At 37.4% G+C, this 18,538-nt stretch overlaps 2 protein-coding genes across 10 annotated transcripts in view; one reads left to right on the forward strand and one right to left on the reverse strand.

Moving 5' to 3' along the window:
- Nucleotides 1–18,538, reverse strand: part of LOC119502886 (collagen alpha-1(XIV) chain-like) — a 209,276-nt gene that overhangs the window by 46,013 nt on the left and 144,725 nt on the right. The window contains exon 38 of one of the 7 annotated variants that reach the window (XM_037794163.1): nt 4,362–4,460. The exons of 5 other annotated variants lie outside the window; for them this stretch is intronic. In XM_037794163.1, coding sequence (XP_037650091.1) covers nt 4,440–4,460 — 21 coding nt within the window. In that variant the 3' untranslated portion in view covers nt 4,362–4,439. Of the gene's footprint in view, nt 1–4,361; nt 4,461–11,593; nt 12,309–18,538 lie in introns of those variants that run through there. One more of the 7 variants, XM_037794162.1, reaches the window with a different exon arrangement.
- The window catches only part of LOC119502887 (CD209 antigen-like protein E), a 31,547-nt gene that overhangs the window by 10,881 nt on the left and 2,128 nt on the right, over nt 1–18,538 (forward strand). The window contains exons 4-9 of one of the 3 annotated variants that reach the window (XM_037794164.1): nt 1,446–1,517; nt 8,491–8,562; nt 8,661–8,723; nt 9,969–10,111; nt 11,362–11,486; nt 12,255–12,697. In XM_037794164.1, the coding sequence (XP_037650092.1) occupies nt 1,446–1,517; nt 8,491–8,562; nt 8,661–8,723; nt 9,969–10,111; nt 11,362–11,486; nt 12,255–12,390 (611 nt within the window). In that variant the 3' untranslated portion in view covers nt 12,391–12,697. Of the gene's footprint in view, nt 1–609; nt 730–1,427; nt 1,518–1,615; nt 1,679–2,976; nt 3,120–3,504; nt 3,639–4,406; nt 5,162–5,528; nt 6,565–7,741; nt 7,862–8,472; nt 8,563–8,660; nt 8,724–9,968; nt 10,112–11,361; nt 11,487–12,254; nt 12,698–18,376; nt 18,520–18,538 lie in introns of those variants that run through there. The other 2 variants (XM_037794167.1, XM_037794165.1) reach the window with 2 other exon arrangements.

An 18,538-nucleotide genomic window follows, 5' to 3' on the forward strand; every position in this document is an offset into this window, starting at 1 on the left:
TTTTTTCTTTTTTTTAAGTTATTTTTTGGGGGCATTTTTTAAGCATTTTATTGACAGGACAGTGGATAGAGTCTTGGAAAGGGGGGAGAGCGTGAGAGATGAGATGCGGAAAGGTCCACAGGCCGGATTCGAACCTTGGTCCACTGCGGCTAGGACTGAGCCTTCGCCATATATGGGCGCCCGCTCTACCAACCGAGCTAACCAGGCGCCCACAAGCATCATTTCTGAGAACTGAGGAAGCACTAACTCTGGTCAAGAGAGCTTTGCCACAGAGGTGAAAACCACAACACATGAAGAACGGAAGTGCATCATGACAAGGTCTCTAACATCAATATCAATTCAGAGAGAAAGGAGAGAGACACTTAAGAGGGGGAGGATGCAAAGTTGTAAGTCAGTTGTGCATTTAAAAGGTCCGTTATAACTCAACATTTGAGATGAGTTCATATTGGTTTTACTTTAATAACTGGTTTACATAAGTGTTGAAATGTTTCTGACAGATGTCACCCAACCACAGTCAAACGTTATCCTAACAAAGGGAAATGTTAAAACTATGACATCCATGTTGGTTCCCTTTAATGGACTCGCTCTCTGTGTGTTTTGTCACTTCAGGACCGCTCACTGAGAAACATCCTCCAGCCGTCCAAACGAGGCCTTTCAGGGCTGCTGCTCTCTGTCTAGGAGTGCTGTGCTTTCTGATGATAATGGGAATCATCTTCTTATCCGTACAGTGTAAGATAAAATATAACACCCAACAACTACTGACCTCAAAGTACTGAACCAATAGTGTACTGAAATGGTCTCATCTTCAGGCTTTAAAGACACTTGATTCAACTGTTAATTGTTGACTATTGAATAGGCGTTATTGCTCGCTATAAGCACCATAGATGTGGGTCAGTAGGGGCCTACTATGGCTACTACGTTGTAAAAGAGAAAGTGAAACTTAAAAGCAAAACGTTCTAACTTGGGCTATCAAAGTTAACATGATAAGAACGTGTTAACTTTGTTTTAACGCCACTAATTTCTTTAACGTATTAACGCAATCAATCTTTTGGATGTTGTAGCAGGCTAGAGTGAAGATACTGGTATCATATGAAAGTAGAAAACCTACAGAATCCATCGGTACCAACCATGTCATACTAGCTCGTAGTGAAGGAGGTTAAATAACGTTCCAAACTCAACACTGTCATGGCCATTTTCAAAGTGGTCCTGTTGACCTCTGACCTCAAGATATGTGAATGAAAATGGATTCTATGAGTACCAAAGAGTCAACATACAGAGGAGGTTAAAGGACAGGTACACCAAATAACTGAATCCCAATTTAATAGTGATATTTCATTATGCACAGGATGTAACTTAATTCTGTCTTTAGTTTAAAGCAGAATGATTTGCTGGTGTTGGTCTGTTTCTTACTTTGTTGTTCTCACCAGATATTTCTGTCACTTTGGAAAAAGACGAGCTGCAGACCAGATACGACCAACTGAGCTACAACAACAGCCAGCTCCAGGAGAAAGTTTCAGGTAAGAAAGGTTTCAAAATACCATAATACACAGGATCTAACCTCACACTGCCTAATAAGCATAACTATTTTTACATTGTCTTTCTTGTTTTTCTCAAGACTTATCATTCAACCACAGTCAGTTACAGGATGAAGTAAGGCAGCTGAAGGGCAAAATTGAAGGTGAGAGAAGTTCAAAAACAGTAAAGACCAGTCCCCGTTTGCATAAACTACCTTAAGTTTCAGACTTAAGTTTGTTTCTTATGCAAAATATTTCCCTAAGCTAAGGAGCTCATTTAGGCGCCTTGCATAAAGCCTCTTAGGTTGTCCCCTTACCTAAGTGTTTAGACTAAGGCTTTGACGCTAGTTGCTGTCGAAATACACCACATGTGGACTTCAGTTACCATGGTTACGCTTCACTCACTTCATCTAGACAGCAGCAGCATTAATGATTTTGTCATTATAACTTCTCAAAAATGGACAAAGAGAATAAAAAAAGAAAAAAGAAAGCCAAACTGGATGGAAGGTGAAATGTAGAACAAGAATATGGAAATCGCAAGCATATTATTCAAGTTCAACCCAGCGATAACCAATACACACAAGCAGAGGTATAATCATCCAATTCAACTGTTATCGGGCCATTAAATAGGCGTTATCAGTCGCTATAAGCTCCATAGATGTGGGTCATTAGGGAACTACTATGCCTACTACGTTGTAAAAGTAAAAGTGAAACCTAAAAGCAACACGTTCCAACATGTAAAACTGAATGAAACGTCCCGTTTTGAACACTGAAAAAGGCTTCTTTAGGTTTAGACGACAAAACTATAACTTCCTCAGGTTCAGGCAATAAAACTACAACTTCTCTAGGTTTAGGCAACAAAACTACAACTTTAGCATAATCGTGTTCACTGCAGCAACTTTATACACAAAAATTATGAACTAAAACTGAAGCCTACTTGTTGATATATGCACAGTATGAGAAGGTATTATTAAAAACTATTGACGCTCTGTTCTGCAGTTTAACTGCAATACAACTTTAATGCTCTGTGATGTTATCTTGAATTATATTTCACAAATTATTTCCCTTTTAAGAGACTGATAAGAAAATGGTTACTAAGGTCCTTCAAGCAACGCATAAGGGAATACTTAAGTAGCTAAGGGCAAATACTTAGAGATCAAAGAGTTTTCCTTTACGACATCCTAAGGAAATCATTATGGTGATTTTATGCAACTCATTTTTTTTAAGGCATCCTTAGATGAAAATTTAAGGGCAACCTTAGTCTAAGTGGTTTTATGCAACCGGGCACAGTATTAAACCAATTTACATTATATAAATTGACTCTGTCTTTACTTTTAAGTATAATTGTTTCATGCTGTTGAAATGGTTTGGTATGTGGAGATCTTTAACTCAACAGTGAAACTATTAATCAATTTGACACTGAATGACATGACATCTATCTTTAAAACATGTTGACATTTAGAGAAGTGGTGTCCTGAAGGATGGAGGAGATTTGGATGCAGTTGTTACTTTAAATCTAATGAGAGGAAAACTTGGTATGGAAGCAGAGAGTACTGTCAGCAGAGAGGAGCAGATCTGGTGGTCATAAACAACAAAGAGGAACAGGTGAGTGTGTTTAATACTGAGTGACTGATCTTAGATGTAACTTATAGATTTAATTTCTTCAGTAAGTAGTTGTGTATAAGTGGTATAATGTACAGCTAGCAGGTCATTGTTGTGAAAGAAACCCCTTCAGGTCCACCCCTCCGTCAAGTGCCGCACCGCCCTGTCGGGGTTTATTTCACAATAATAACCGGTTCGCTGTACATTATCCCTTACATGAACACTAAACATGCAGTCTCTTCTGCATTATCCTTTTCTCTGCTGATTTAAATTCCATTAGAAATATGTTTTTATTATCATGCTGCTGTGTCCAATCTTCAGTGTGTGGTGAACAAGTGGATCCCCTTCCTTTTGTTCTGGCTGATTATTGTCTCTTGTCATCTACTAGGAGTTTGTCATTCAGCTGAATATAAATGGAGAGTCCTGGATTGGTCTACGGGAAATAAAGGAAAATTGGAATCAAGCAAGATGGAGATGGGAATGGGAATGGGAATGGGTGGACGGATCACCGCTGACAGAAATGTGAGACAATTTAAAGTTTTTTTTCTTCAAACATCATTAAAATAAGTATGAAAAAGTAGAATAAAAACTAAATAACCTTTTTTATTGTATTTTATCGATGTCTGTTTTTTTAATGGACTTCAGAAATTGAATCAGATGAAAGAACCTTGATGCTTGAAGTTGCTTGATGAACCAGCACTACATTACCATACTACTGTATTCACTATACTGTAATACTCCAGGCTCCAGATCAACATGTGCTTTCAACCACATGGCCAGAGGCCAATGAGGTGCTGCAATAAAAAGTCCCAAAATAACTATTATAAATGTATATTAAAGTCATAAACTATAATATTTAATATTTGTAAAACTTTAAAAGACTTTAAAAGCTACTGTATGATGATGATAAATAATGTGTGACTTAATCAAAATGTAAAGTCTATGGGACAGGCTGCTGGGCTCATGAAAAGAGACACTACAGTACTAGTAAGAGGAGGCACCACCAGAAAACAATGAATGGACGTCATCTTGGTGTTAGATATCAGAAAATACATAACACCTTGTTTTCTGGGGATGATTCATTTAAGTGTAAATCGATTAAATGACTGAAAACAGAGATATAGGAGTACTGAAGAAGGTTTCATTCTTTCGTTACAATTTACAAAGCTGAAATACATCTAAAATGAGTTGTTAATATTATTGTTTTAATTACAGATAATATACATATTTGAACAGTTTTCTTCAAACTGAAAATAATCAGCTCTGTTTAACATTTTATTTGTCCTACAGGTTCTGGGCATCGGGACTGCCATACTATGATGGCTACCAGCACGCTGCAACATGCTGCAATCAGCAAGGACAATGGACACAAAGCGGATCTGATGATAATAAGAAGTGGATCTGTGAGAAATAGATTACCTGAATTCTTTGATGACGGAGGGATGTGTAGTGTTGGGGTCATTTGTTTAGTTGTTTATTCTTTGTTGCATGTTAAATAACCTGGATTACATAGATATTGTTCCTTTGCCATAAAATGCACAATCTGCTTTGTTGTCATCCACACAACAGTACATGAACACCTACTCTGTATTCCTACAGGATTATAACAATAAAACTAGGGATTCAAACCTTGATAATAACGCGTTATCGCAAATTCATTTTAAGGTCACTATGTCTTTAACTCAAAAACTTGCAATTCTTAGGTTGTAGCGGACAGTTTCGGGGCAAGTCTTAGTCAAGTCAGCACACTGACACACTGACAGCTGTTGTTGCCTGTTGGGCTGCAGTTTGCCATGTTATGATTGGAGCAAATTGTTTTATGCTAAATGCAGTACCTGTGAGGGTTTCTGGACAATATCTGTCATTGTTTTGTGTTGTTAATTTATTTCCAATAATAAATATATACATACATTTGCATAAAGCAGCGTATTTATAACTTCCTTCTTCTAATAACAGTTTTCTTCATCTCCTTGTATTTTTATATCTGCAATATTTTTTTGTACTTTGCACTACTAACTCTATATATCTATATAATCTCTATCTATCTATCTATATTTGTCCACTCCCATGTTGATAAGAGTATAAAATATTTGACAAATCTCCCTTTAAAGTTACATTTTGAACAGATAAAAATATGTGATTCATTTGTGATTAATCCTGATTAAATATTGTAATTGATCAAAAGCCGTACTGTAGTTGTGTGGATGACGTCTGTGACGTTCTATGTACCCATAGAACCCATTATCATTCACATATCTTGAGGTCAGTGTCAAAGGACCTGTTTTAAAATGGCCATGACAGTTTTTCCTCGCAAAACTTTACCGTAAATTTGGAGCGTCACAACGAGCTAGTATGACATGGTTGGAACCGATGGATTCATCAGGTTTGTTAGTTTCATATGATGCCAGTATCTTCAGTCTAGCTTTAAACTGAGCCCGTTACAACCTAAAAATCGTATGTTGCGTTAATGAAAATAGGTCTGTTAAAACGAATTTGCATTAAAGCTGGTCCATTACAAATAAATAAAATCATATCAAAATAAAGAACTATTAATACAAGCTAAAGAGTTGTTCCATATTTATTTGTGGTCATGGTAAATTCAGTATAATGTCTGTTCTGGCAGAAATAAACTGATTGGAATGGAGAGTTCGTATAACAACTACAGCTGGGCAATATATCAAAGTTATCCAAACTATCAGTCAACTGACGCTGATATTATTTTATTATTTTGGTTACATTAATGTGATACAGCTTTAAACTGTATTTTTCAGATCTGACAGGCTGCAGTACGGTTCAGTTACACCTTCATCCTTTCATTTTTCTTACTTTATTAAACTGTTGCCTCTCAGTGTTAAGGCATCGCATCCACATTTCTAATTCTTTAATAATCTTTAAGCACAAAGCACAAATAACTGAAGCTGAAACATCATAACATTATAAACTGCATATGAATATAAGGAAATCTGGGCAAAAAAAAAGGTCTCCTCATTTGATTCTGCCGAGCTCTGGCAGCAACCAATCCAACTTTTAATTAAGCATTTTGCTCTAACATGCTTCATAAACTGAGACACAGCTGTTTTATTTCTTTATTAGTTACAACCTTCAGCATGGCTTGAGAGCTGTTTTATCTACGTATACATCCTGCCGTAGTGTGGGGGGAGTCTGAGCTGGTACTTCCTTTATGTTCGACAGTTAGTACCGCATACTATACCAGTGCACAAAGTTTTACAGCAGCATAGTACCCGATCAACACAGTGCAGCAAGTGAAGTGCAGCTACTAGTCTCGGTCCTCTCAAGATGTCTACTATTTATGCCAAACCAGATTTAACAACGGAGGTGAGATACAACAGAAAGGTGCAGGAAGAGTGGGAGGAATGGGGGGTTGTTATCTACGAGAGTGTAGACGTTATCAGAGATGACCACGCTGATATTCAGTCACACAAAGGAGGTAAGTGAGAAATTATGACAAATCGATATTAATAAAAAAAAAATCATTGTATGTTTGTGGTTTTTCCTTTAAATCATGTTGGACTGATGTGATGATGAGACTCATCTTTCCAATCCTAGAGGAGCTGCAGCCCATCAGCATCTATGTTTGTTTCTATAGACCTACATGTACGCTATGAAACCTTGTGTTTTACAGCTGTTTCCTGTAGTTAGTTATGCTGCTGTGATTTGGTGCCACTTTATTTCAAATTACCACAAAGTTTTTTTAAAACACAAACTTGTTTTGGGCATCATTCCTGTCGGTCATGAGAACATTTAAAGAGGAAATGAAACATTCAACCAAGTTAAGCTGGTTTACTAAATGGATTTCCCCTCTAATGAACAATTATATAACAAACATGATAAATGTCAGCATTTCAGAGAACAAAATAACATCCATTTCATCTTTTTGCCGCCATGTTGCAGTATTTTAGCCTGTGATGTCACTCGGTTGGTTAGCTCGGCTGAGTTTCACCAATACAACAGTAGAGACCGTGAGAGACGGAGACTGAGAAGACACAGGACAGAAGAAAACAAAAGACGGGACACTATTGTATTGTTCCTGGATGTAAAGATGAGTTTTACAATGTTAAAACCAAGGACAAAACAGTCCATGGTGGAGGGATTAAAGTGAGGACTTATATATATGACTTATATATATATATATAATAGTTCATTAGAGTAGAAATTCCTTTAGTACACCAGCTTAACTTGGTTGAACGTTTCCTCTTTAACGATCATAATTTCTGAGAACTGAGGAAGCACTAACTCTGGTCAAGAGAGCTTTGCCACAGAGGTGCAAACCACAACACATGAAGAACGGAAGTGCATCATGACAAGGTCTCTAACATCATTATCAATTCAGAGAGAAAGGAGAGAGAGACACTGAAGAGGGGGAGGATGCAAAGGTGTACGTCAGTTGTGCATTTAAAAGGTCCATTATAACTCAACATATGAGATGAGTTCATATTTGTTTTACCTTAAAGTAATAATTGGTTCACAGAAGTGTTGAAATGTTTCTGACAGATGTCACCCAACCACAGTCAAGCGTTATCCTAACAGCGGGAAATGTTAGAAACTATGAGATCCATGTTGGTTCCCTTTAATGGACTCGCTCTCTGTGTGTTTTGTCACTTCAGGACCGCTCACTGAGAAACATCCTCCAGCCGTCCAAACGAGGCCTTTCAGGGCTGCTGCTCTCTGTCTAGGAGTGCTGTGCTTTCTGATGATAATAGGAATCATCTTCTTATCCGTACAGTGTAAGATAAAATACAACACCCAACAACTACTGAGCACAAAGTACTGAACCAATAATGTACTGAAATGGTCTCATCTTCAGGCTTTAAAGACACTCGATTCAACTGTTAATTGTTGACTATTGAATGGGCGTTATCGCTCGCTATAAGCATCATAGATGTGGGTCACGATAATAACGTGTTAACTTTGTTTTAACGCCACTAATTTCTTTAACGTATTAATGCAATCAATCTTTTGGATGTTGTAGCAGGCTAGAGTGAAGATACTGGTATCATATGAAACTAGAAAACCTAAAGTATCCATCGGTACCAACCATGTCATACTAGCTCGTAGTGAAGGAGGTTAAATAACGTTCCAAACTCAACACTGTCATGGCCATTTTCAAAGGGGTTCCCTTGACCTCTGACCTCAAGATATGTGAATGAAAATTGGTTCTATGAGTACCAAAGAGTCAACATACAGAGGAGGTTAAAGGACAGGTACACCAAATAACTGAATCCCAATTTAATAGCGATATTTCATTATGCACAGGATGTAACTTAATTCTGTCTTTAGTTTAAAGCAGAATTATTTGCTGGTGTTGGTCTGTTTCTTACTTTGTTGTTCTCACCAGATATTTCTGTCACTTTGGAAAAAGACGAGCTGCAGACCAGATACGACCAACTGAGCTACAACAACAGCCAGCTCCAGGAGAAAGTTTCAGGTAAGAAAGGTTTCAAAATACCATAATACACAGGATCTAACCTCACACTGCCTAATAAGCATAACTATTTTTACATTGTCTTTCTTGTTTTTCTCAAGACTTATCATTCAACCACAGTCAGTTACAGGATGAAGTAAAGCAGCTGAAGGGCAAAATTGAAGGTGAGAGAAGTTCAAAAACAGTAAAGACCAATCCCTGTTTGCATAAACTACCTTAAGTTTCAGACTTAAGTTTGTTTCTTATGCAAAATATTTCCCTAAGCTAAGGAGCTCATTTAGGAGCCTTGCATAAAGCCTCTTAGGTTGTCCCCTTACCTAAGTGTTTAGACTAAGGCTTTGACGCTAGTTACTGTCGAAATACAGAACAGCATTAATGATTTTGTCATTATAACTTCTCAAAAATGGACAAAGAGAATAAAAAAAGAAAAAAGAAAGCCAAACTGGATGGAAGGTGAAATATAGAACAAGAATATGGAAATCGCAAGCATATTATTCAAGTTCAACCCAGCGATAACCAATACACACAAGCAGAGGTATAATCATCCAATTCAACTGTTATCGGGCCATTAAATAGGCGTTATCAGTCGCTATAAGCTCCATAGATGTGGGTCAATAGGGACCTACTATGCCTACTACGTTGTAAAAGTAAAAGTGAAACCTAAAAGCAACACGTTCCAACATGTAAAACTGAATGAAACGTCCCGTTTTGAACACTGAAAAAGGCTTCTTTAGATTTAGACGACAAAACTACAACTTCCTCAGGTTCAGGCAATAAAACTACAACTTCTCTAGGTTTAGGCAACAAAACTACAACTTTAGCATAATTGTGTTCACTGCAGCAACTTTATACACAAAAATAATGAACTAAAACTGAAGCCTACTTGTTGATATATGCACAGTATGAGAAGGTATTATTAAAAACTATTGACGCTCTGTTCTGCAGTTTAACTGCAATACAACTTTAATGCTCTGTGATGTTATCTTGAATTATATTTCACAAATTATTTCCCTTTTAAGAGACTGATAAGAAAATGGTTACTAAGGTCCTTCAAGCAACGCATAAGGGAATACTTTAGTAGCTAAGGGCAAATACTTAGAGATCAAAGAGTTTTCCCTTACGACATCCTAAGGAAATCATTATGGTGATTTTATGCAACTCATTTTTTTTAAGTCATCCTTAGATGAAAATTTAAGGGCAACCTTAGTCTAAGTGGTTTTATGCAACCAGGCACAGTATTAAACCAATTTACATTATATAAATTGACTCTGTCTTTACTTTTAAGTATAATTGTTTCATGCCGTTGAAATGGTTTGGTATTTGGAGATCTTTAACTCAACAGTGAAACTATTAATCAATTTGACACTGAATGACATGACATCTATCTTTAAAACATGTTTGACATTTAGGGAAGTGGTGTCCTGAAGGATGGAAGAGATTTGGATGCAGTTGTTACTTTAAATCTAATGAGAGGAAAAATTGGGGTAGCAGCAGAGAGTACTGTCAGCAGAGAGGAGCAGATCTGGTGGGTATAAACAACAAAGAGGAACAGGTGAGTGTGTTTATTACTGAGTGACTGATCTTAGATGTACCTGCCAGTGATCTGTTACTTTGGATCTGTTTCCTGTCTTGACCCTGTCAGATTTATTAGCCCGTTTGTTCTGCCTTCAGGTCCCGACTTGTAAGCCGGTTCATTGACTACTGATTCTAGTAAAGTGCCTGTACTTCAACCTGCTTTGACTCTGTGTGCTGTATGCCAACAGGGAAGTGGATCCACCACTTCTCAAGCAATTTATAATTAGCAATGATAATGCAGAAGGAACTGCATGTTTAGTGTTAATAAGGAAGTTAACATTTCATTTTATCAGAATCTATTTTAAAAGAGAAATAAACTAAAATATGTTTTGAGAGTTTTTCCAAACATATGAAATTGTCTTGTTAATTAAATGTTTATTCAAGTCTTCACACAGGGTTCTTTTAAAGTCCGTCTTGGTTTGCGGTTGATTAATAGGGAAAAGTAAAGGTTAGCATGAGGAGAACAAAATGATATTTACTGAATGCTAACAGAGACAGATTAGATTAGATTAGACACGATGATATATTTCTAAATATTCTTATTTGAGAGAAAAGCAGAAGGACTGTTTTTATTCTTTTGATGAAAATTAATGAATTGAATGAAAATTCAATGAACAAGACCATTTTAAATGTTTGGAAAAACCTGCAAACATTTATCTTTACTTCTCTTTTTAAAATGCATTATGATAAAATTAAATGTTTACTTTCTTTTATTATACGGCTTTGTTAAATACTCGATTCTGATTGGTCAATCACGGTGTTCTACAGTCTGTTATTTCTTTATAGCAGACCGTTGCTATGTATAACAGACCGTTGCTATATATAGCAGACCGTTGCTATGGACGCAGTTCTGATGTCAGAATCTGGAGAACTGTTTTGGTGTCAAATCATTGATTTCTTCAGTAAGTAGCTGTGTAATAAGCGGGATAATGTACAGCTAGCAGGTCATTGTTGTGAAAGAAACCCCTTCAGGTCCACCCCTCCGTCAAGTGCCGCACCGCCCTGTCGGGGTTTATTTCACAATAATAACCGGTTCGCTGTACATTATCCCTTACATGAACACTAAACATGCAGTCTCTTCTGCATTATCCTTTTCTCTGCTGATTTAAATTCCATTAGAAATATGTTTTTATTATCATGCTGCTGTGTCCAATCTTCAGTGTGTGGTGAACAAGTGGATCCCCTTCCTTTTGTTCTGGCTGATTATTGTCTCTTGTCAACAACTAGGAGTTTGTCATTCAGCTGAATATAAATGGAGAGTCCTGGATTGGTCAAATGCAAATGTGGATACAAGAAAGAAGGAGCTGGGAATGGGAATGGAAATGGGTGGACAGATCGCCGCTGACAGAAACGTGAGACAATTTAACGTTTTTTTCTTCAAACATCATTAAAATAAGTATGAAAAAGTAGAATAAAAACTAAATAACCTTTTTTATTGTATTTCATCGATGTCTGTTGTTTTAATGGACTTCATAAATTGAATCAGATGAAAGAACCTTGATGCTTGAAGTTGCTTGATGAACCAGCACTATATCACCATACTACTGTATTCACTATACTGTAATACTCCAGGCTCCAGATCAACATGTGCTTGCAACCACATGGCCAGAGTCCAATGAAGTGCTGCAACAAAAAGTCCCAAAATAACTATTATAAATGTATATTGAAGTCATGAACTATACATATTTAATATTTGTAAAACTTTAAAAGACATGAAAAGCTACTGTCTGATGATGATAAATAATGTGTGACTTAATCAAAATGTAAAGTCTATGGGACAGGCTGCTGGGCTCATGAAAAGAGACACTACAGTACTAGTAAGAGGAGGCACCACCAGAGAACAATGAATGGACGTCATCTTGGTGTTAGATAACAGAAAATAAACAACACCTTGTTTTCTGGGGATGATTCCTTTAAATGTAAATCCTTTAAATGACTGAAAACAGAGATATAGGAGTACTGAAGAAGGTTTCATTCTTTCGTTACGATTTACAAAGCTGAAATACATCTAAAATGAGTTGTTAAGATTATTGTATTAATTACAGATAATATACACATTTGAACAGTTTTCTTCAAACTGAAAATAATCAGCTCTGTTTAACATTTTATTTGTCCTACAGGTTCTGGGCATCGGGACTGCCATACTCTAACACCTACCAGCTCGCTGCAACATGCTGCAATCAGGAAGGAAAATGGACACAAAGCGGATCTAATTATTATTATAAGAACTGGATCTGTGAGAAATATATTACCTGAATTCTTTGATGACGGAGGGATGTGTAGTGTTGGGGTCATTTGTTTAGTTGTTTATTCTTTGTTGCATGTTAAATAACCTGGATTACATAGATATTGTTCCTCTGCCATAAAGTGCACAATCTGCTTTGTTGTCATCCACACAACAGTACATGAACACCTACTCTGTATTCCTACAGGATTATAACAATGAAACTAGGGCTGTCAAAGTTAACGTGATAATAACGCGTTATTGCAAATTCATTTTAACGCCACTATGTCTTTAACTCATTAACTTCCCATTCTTAGGTTGTAGCGAGCTCAGTTTTAAAGCTGGAGTGAAGATACTGGCATCATATGAAACTAGAAAACCTTTTTTTCGTGAAGGAGGTTAAATAACGCTCCAAACTAAATTTTGGTGAGGAAAACTGTCATGGCCATTTTCAAAGGTGTCCCTTGATCTCTGACCTCCAGATATGTGAATGTAAATGGGTTCTATGGGTACCCACGAGTCTCCCCTTTAGAGACATGCCCACTTTATGATAATCACATGCAGTTTGGGGCAAGTCATAGTCAAGTCAGCACACTGACACACTGACAGCTGTTGTTGCCTGTTGGGCTGCAGTTTGCCATGTTATGATTTCAGCATATTTGTTATGCTAAATGCAGTACCTGTGAGGGTTTCTGGACAATATCTGCCATTGTTTTGTGTTGTTAATTGATTTCCAATAATAAATATATACATACATTTGCATAAAGCAAGTAATTGTCCACTCCCATGATGATAAGAGTATTAAATACTTGACAAATCTCCCTTTAAAGTTACATTTTGAACAGATGAAAATATGTGATTAAATATTTTAATTGATCAAAAGCCGTACTGTAGTTGTGTGGATGACGTCTGTGACGTTCTATGTACCCATAGATCCCATTATCATTCACATATCTTGAGGTCAGAGTCAAAGGACCTGATTTAAAATGGCCATGACAGTTTTTCCTCCCAAAACTTTACCGTAAATTTGGAGCGTCACAACGAGCTAGTATGACATGGTTGGAACCGATGGATTCATCAGGTTTGTTAGTTTCATATGATGCCAGTATCTTCACTCTAGCTTTAAATTGAGCCCGTTACAACCTAAAAATCGTATGTTGTGTTGATGAAATTAGGTCTGTTAAAACGAATTTGCATTAAAGCTGGTCCATTACAAATAAATACAATCATATCAAAATAAAGAACTATTAATACAAGCTAAAGAGTTGTTCCATATTTGTTTGTGGTCATGGTAAATTCAGTATAATGTCTGTTCTGGCAGAAATAAACTGATTGGAATTAAGAGTTCGTAAAACAACTACAGCTGGGCAATATATCAAAGTTATCCAAACTATCAGTCAACTGACACTGATATTATTTTATTATTTTGGTTACATTAATGTGATACAGCTTTAAACTGTATTTTTCAGATCTGAGAGGCTGCAGTACGGTTCAGTTACACCTTGAGAGCTGTTTTATCTACGTATATATCCTGGCGTAGTGTGGGGGGAGTGTGCGATGGTACTTCCTGTATGTTCGACAGTTATGCCTTATACTACTACACAAAGTTTTACAGCAGCATAGTAACCTTTCAACACAGTGCAGCAAGTGAAGTGCAGCTACTAGTCCCGGTCCTCTCAAGATGTCCTCAGATATTTATGCCAAACCAGATTTATCAAAGAAGGTGAGATACAACAGAAAGGTGCAGGACGAAGAGTGGGTGGAATTGGAGAATGTTATCTACGAGAGTGTAGACGTTATCAGAGATGACCACGCTGATATTCAGTCACACAAAGGAGGTAAGTGAGAAATTATGACTAATCAATATTAATAAAAAAAAATTATTGTATGTTTGTGGTTGTCCCTTTAAATCATGTTGGACTGATGTGATGATGAGACTCATCTATCCAATCCTAGAGGAGCTGCAGCCCATCAGCATCTATGTTTGTTTCTATAGACCTACATGTACGCTATGAAACCTTGTGTTTTACAGCTGTTTCCTGTAGTTAGTTATGATGCTGTTATTTGGTGCCACTTTATTTCAAATTACCACAAAATTTCTATTTTTAAACACAAACTTGTTTTGGGCATCATTCCTGTTGGTTATGAGAACATTTAACAAGCATCATTTCTGAGATCTGAAGAAGCACTAACTCTGATAAAGACAGCTTCACAAGAGAGGTGTTAACCACAAGACATGAAGAAAGGAAGTGCAGCATGACAAGGTCAGTTGAGCATCATTATCAATTCAGAGAGAAAGGAGAGAGACACTGAAGAGGGGAAGGATGCAAAGTTGTAAGTCAGTTGTGCATTTAAAAGGTCCATTATAACTGAACATATGAGATGAGTTCATATTTGTTTTACTTTAATAACGGGTTTACAGAAGTGTTGAAATAATTTGTTTAAAATGTGTCTGACGGATGTCACCCAACCACAGTTAAATGTTATCCTAACAGAGGGAAATGCTAAAAACTATGAGATCCATGTTGGTTCCCTTTAATGGACTCGCTCTCTGTGTGTTTTCCCACTTCAGGACCGCTCACTGAGAAACATCCTCCAGCCGTCCAAACGAGGCCTTTCAGGACTGCTGCTCTCTGTCTAGGAGTGCTGTGCTTTCTGATGATAATGGGAATCATCTTCTTATCCGTACAGTGTAAGATAAAATACACAACTACCGAAGCATGAAATACTGAACCAATGGCATACTCAAATGGTATCAGCTTCAGGCTTTAAAGGTATCCGATTCAACTGTTATCAGGCCATTACAGTAAATGTGGGTTATCGGCCGCTATAAGCACCATAGATGAAGGTCAGTTAGGGCCTACCGTGCCTACTAAGTTGTAAAGTGAAAGTGAAACCTAAAAGCAACTCCTTCTAACGTAAAACTGAATGAAACAGCACATTTTGAACACAAACAAAACAACTTCTTTAGGTTTCGACAACGAAGCCACTCAAGTTCAAGGGATATGATCGTGTTTTTGCTTAAAATAACTACGTTGTGTGCCAAGCGTGTTGGAGAGCTACGGTGGCCGACGCATAAACGCGAATGTCCCTCTCTAGAGCCATCTGGAGCAGAGCCAGTGCGTAGAGTGTGTGTGTGTACGTGGGAAGTGAGTGGTGAAGCACGAGAGAGAGAGAGAGAGCGGTGGTGACGGGAGCGAGTAACGTTATCGACTCCGGCCCAAACAGGAAAAGTTAAAAGAGTTCGGTTTGTCCTTTCTGGGCTACTGTAGAAACAAGGTGGAGCGACATGGCGGACTCCGTGAAGAGGACCCACTGTGATTGTAATTATACACTAACAAAAACAGTAAAGTACGTTGGGGTCGCGGGTCTCAGGGGGTTAATAGTATATTTAATTTCTGCCAATACACCCCCCTAAATGTTACTCAGGGCCCCTTTAAAATGACTACGTTTGAAAAGTGAAAGTCAAACTTGTGAACACAACTTGTGAACACAACTACACGTTGTTGGTTTCACACGGGATGTGAACCCTGGTCTTTCTGTGTGAAAGCCCTGTGTGTCCCATCCATCGCTCGCCACCTCCGCCCCCATGAAGTTTCACGCTGTCTATAACAAAGCGCCCCACTTTTGCTCCTTCCAGAATTACTGCAGTCGCTAGAGGCGATCTGTTGTCTTCTTTTATACCTTCTTTTAGTGATCTACAATGTGAATCGATGACAAAACCTATTAGTGGATGTAGCAGACAAACTACCCGCAATCAGTTGTTCTTCGCTGCTCTAAAATAGTAGTTGTCAGTAGCAGCCATGATACATCCAGGGCGACAATACGGTGAAGGCTACTGGTTTAAAGCGGTGAAGAAGAATTGATTTACAGTTAAATACGTTTTTTACTGGGTTAATAAATTATGGTAATGGATTGGTGCATAGACTGGCGTACTTGCCGATGCCGATACCGATACCAAATTTTGGGCAGTATCGGACGCATTTCCGATACTGGTATCGGTATTGGAACAACTCTACTTCCTACACAGTTCCAATGTAAGATATAGGGGGACAAAAGTCAAAGTCTTTATCAGTCAAGTGGTCCTGGTAGCCGCATGTTGGTTTATTGCTGGTGTTCCAGCAGTAAACCACATGCGACTACCAGGACGTGACCTTCTTCCACGGCTCAGCAAGGAAACTGAACTCAAAACAATTTTTTTGCACGCAACAAAGATTGTGGTTTTTACGTCCCGAAGTTTTTACATTGCAACATGAAACTAAACGTCAACTCTTGTAATGTAAATTCTTTCAGGAAATATGTGGCATGTGAGTCCAATTTAAACACAATTTCTTGTCAGTTTTCCACCAGTTACTAGTTACGACAAGGTCAACATACAGAGGAGGTAAAGGACAGGTACACCAAATAACTGGATTCCAATTTGATAGTGATAATTAATTATGTACAGGATGTAACTTAATTCTGTCTTCAGTTTAAAACTGAATTATTTGCTGGTGTTGGTCTGTTTCTTACTTTGTTGTTCTCACCAGATATTTCTGTCACTTTGAAAAAGACGAGCTGCAGACCGGATACGACCAACTGGAGACCAGATACGACCAACTGGAGACCAGATACGACCAACTGAGCTACAACAGCAGCCAGCTCCAGGAGAAAGTTTCAGGTAAGAAAGGTTTCAAAATACCATAATACACAGGATCTAACCTCACACTGCATATAAAGCATAACTATTTTCATGTTGTCTTACTTGTTTTTCTTGTCTTTCTTGTTTTTCTCAAGACTTATCAGTCAACCACAGTCAGTTACAGAATGAAGTAAAGCAGCTGAAGCGCGAAATTGAAGGTGAGAAAAGTTTAAAAACAGCAAACAGTCTCTGTTTGCATAAACTACCTTAAGTTTCAAACTTAAGTTTTTTCCTTATGCAACATATTTCCCTAAGCTAAGAAGCTCATTTAGGAGCATTGCATAAAGCCTCTTAGGTTTTTGACGGTAGTTACTGTCGAAATACAGCACATGTGGACTTCAGTTACCATGGTTACTCACTCACTTCATCTTGACAGCAGCAACATTAATGTTTTTGTCATTATAACGTCTCAAAAATGGACAAAGAAAATACAAAAAGAAAGCCAAACTTGAAGAAAGATGAAATGTAGAACAAGAATATGGAAATCACAAGTATATTATTCAAGTTCAACCCAGCGATAACCAATACACACGAGCAGAGGTTGTGGCAAGAAATAATCAACCGATTAAACTGCTATAAAGCCATTAAATAGGTGTTATCAGTCAGTATAAGCAACATAGATGAAGGGTCAATAGGGGCCTACTACACCTACTACGTTGTAAAAATGAAAGTGAAACTTAAATGCAACACATTCTATCACGTAAAACTGAATGAAATGTCACATTTTGAACACAAACAAAAAGGCTTCTTTAGGTTTAGGCAACAAAACTACAACTTATTTAGGTTTAATCACCAAAACTACAACTTCTTTAGCATGATTGTGTACACTGCAGCAAGTTTACACACAAACATTATGTACTAAGATTTTAGCCTACTTAGTGATATACAGTATGCACAGTATAAAAAGATATTATTGAAAACTGTTGATGCTCTGTTCTGCAATTTAACTGCAATCAAACTTTAACTTAACTAAATATTTCCATTTTAAGAGACTGGTAAGAAAATGATTACTAAGGTCCTTCGAGCAACGCATAAGGGAATACTTAAATAGCTAAGGGAAAATATTTAGAGATGAAAGGGTTTTCCCTTACGACATCTTGGTTATTTTATGCAACTCTTTTTTTTAAGGCATCCTTAGATGAAAATTTCAGGGCAACCTTAGCCTTAGTGGTTTTATGCAACCGGGCAGAGTATTAAACCAATTTACATGATATAAATTGATTGTGTCTTTACTTTTGAGTATAATTGTTTCATGCTGTTGAAATGTTCTGCTATGAGGAGATCAGTGAAACACTGAATGACATGACATCTATCTTTAAAACATGTTTGACATTTAGTGAAGAGGTGTCCTGAAGGATGGAGGAGATTTGGATGCAGTTGTTACTTTAAATCTAATGAGATAAAACCTTGGGACAAAAGCAGAGAGTACTGTCAGGGGAGAGGAGCATATCTGGTGGTCATAAACAACAAAGAGGAACAGGTGAGTGTGTTTATTACTG

Source organism: Sebastes umbrosus, chromosome 15, assembly GCF_015220745.1.
Source record: "Sebastes umbrosus isolate fSebUmb1 chromosome 15, fSebUmb1.pri, whole genome shotgun sequence".
In the NCBI taxonomy this organism is placed as follows: Eukaryota; Metazoa; Chordata; class Actinopteri; order Perciformes; family Sebastidae; genus Sebastes; species Sebastes umbrosus.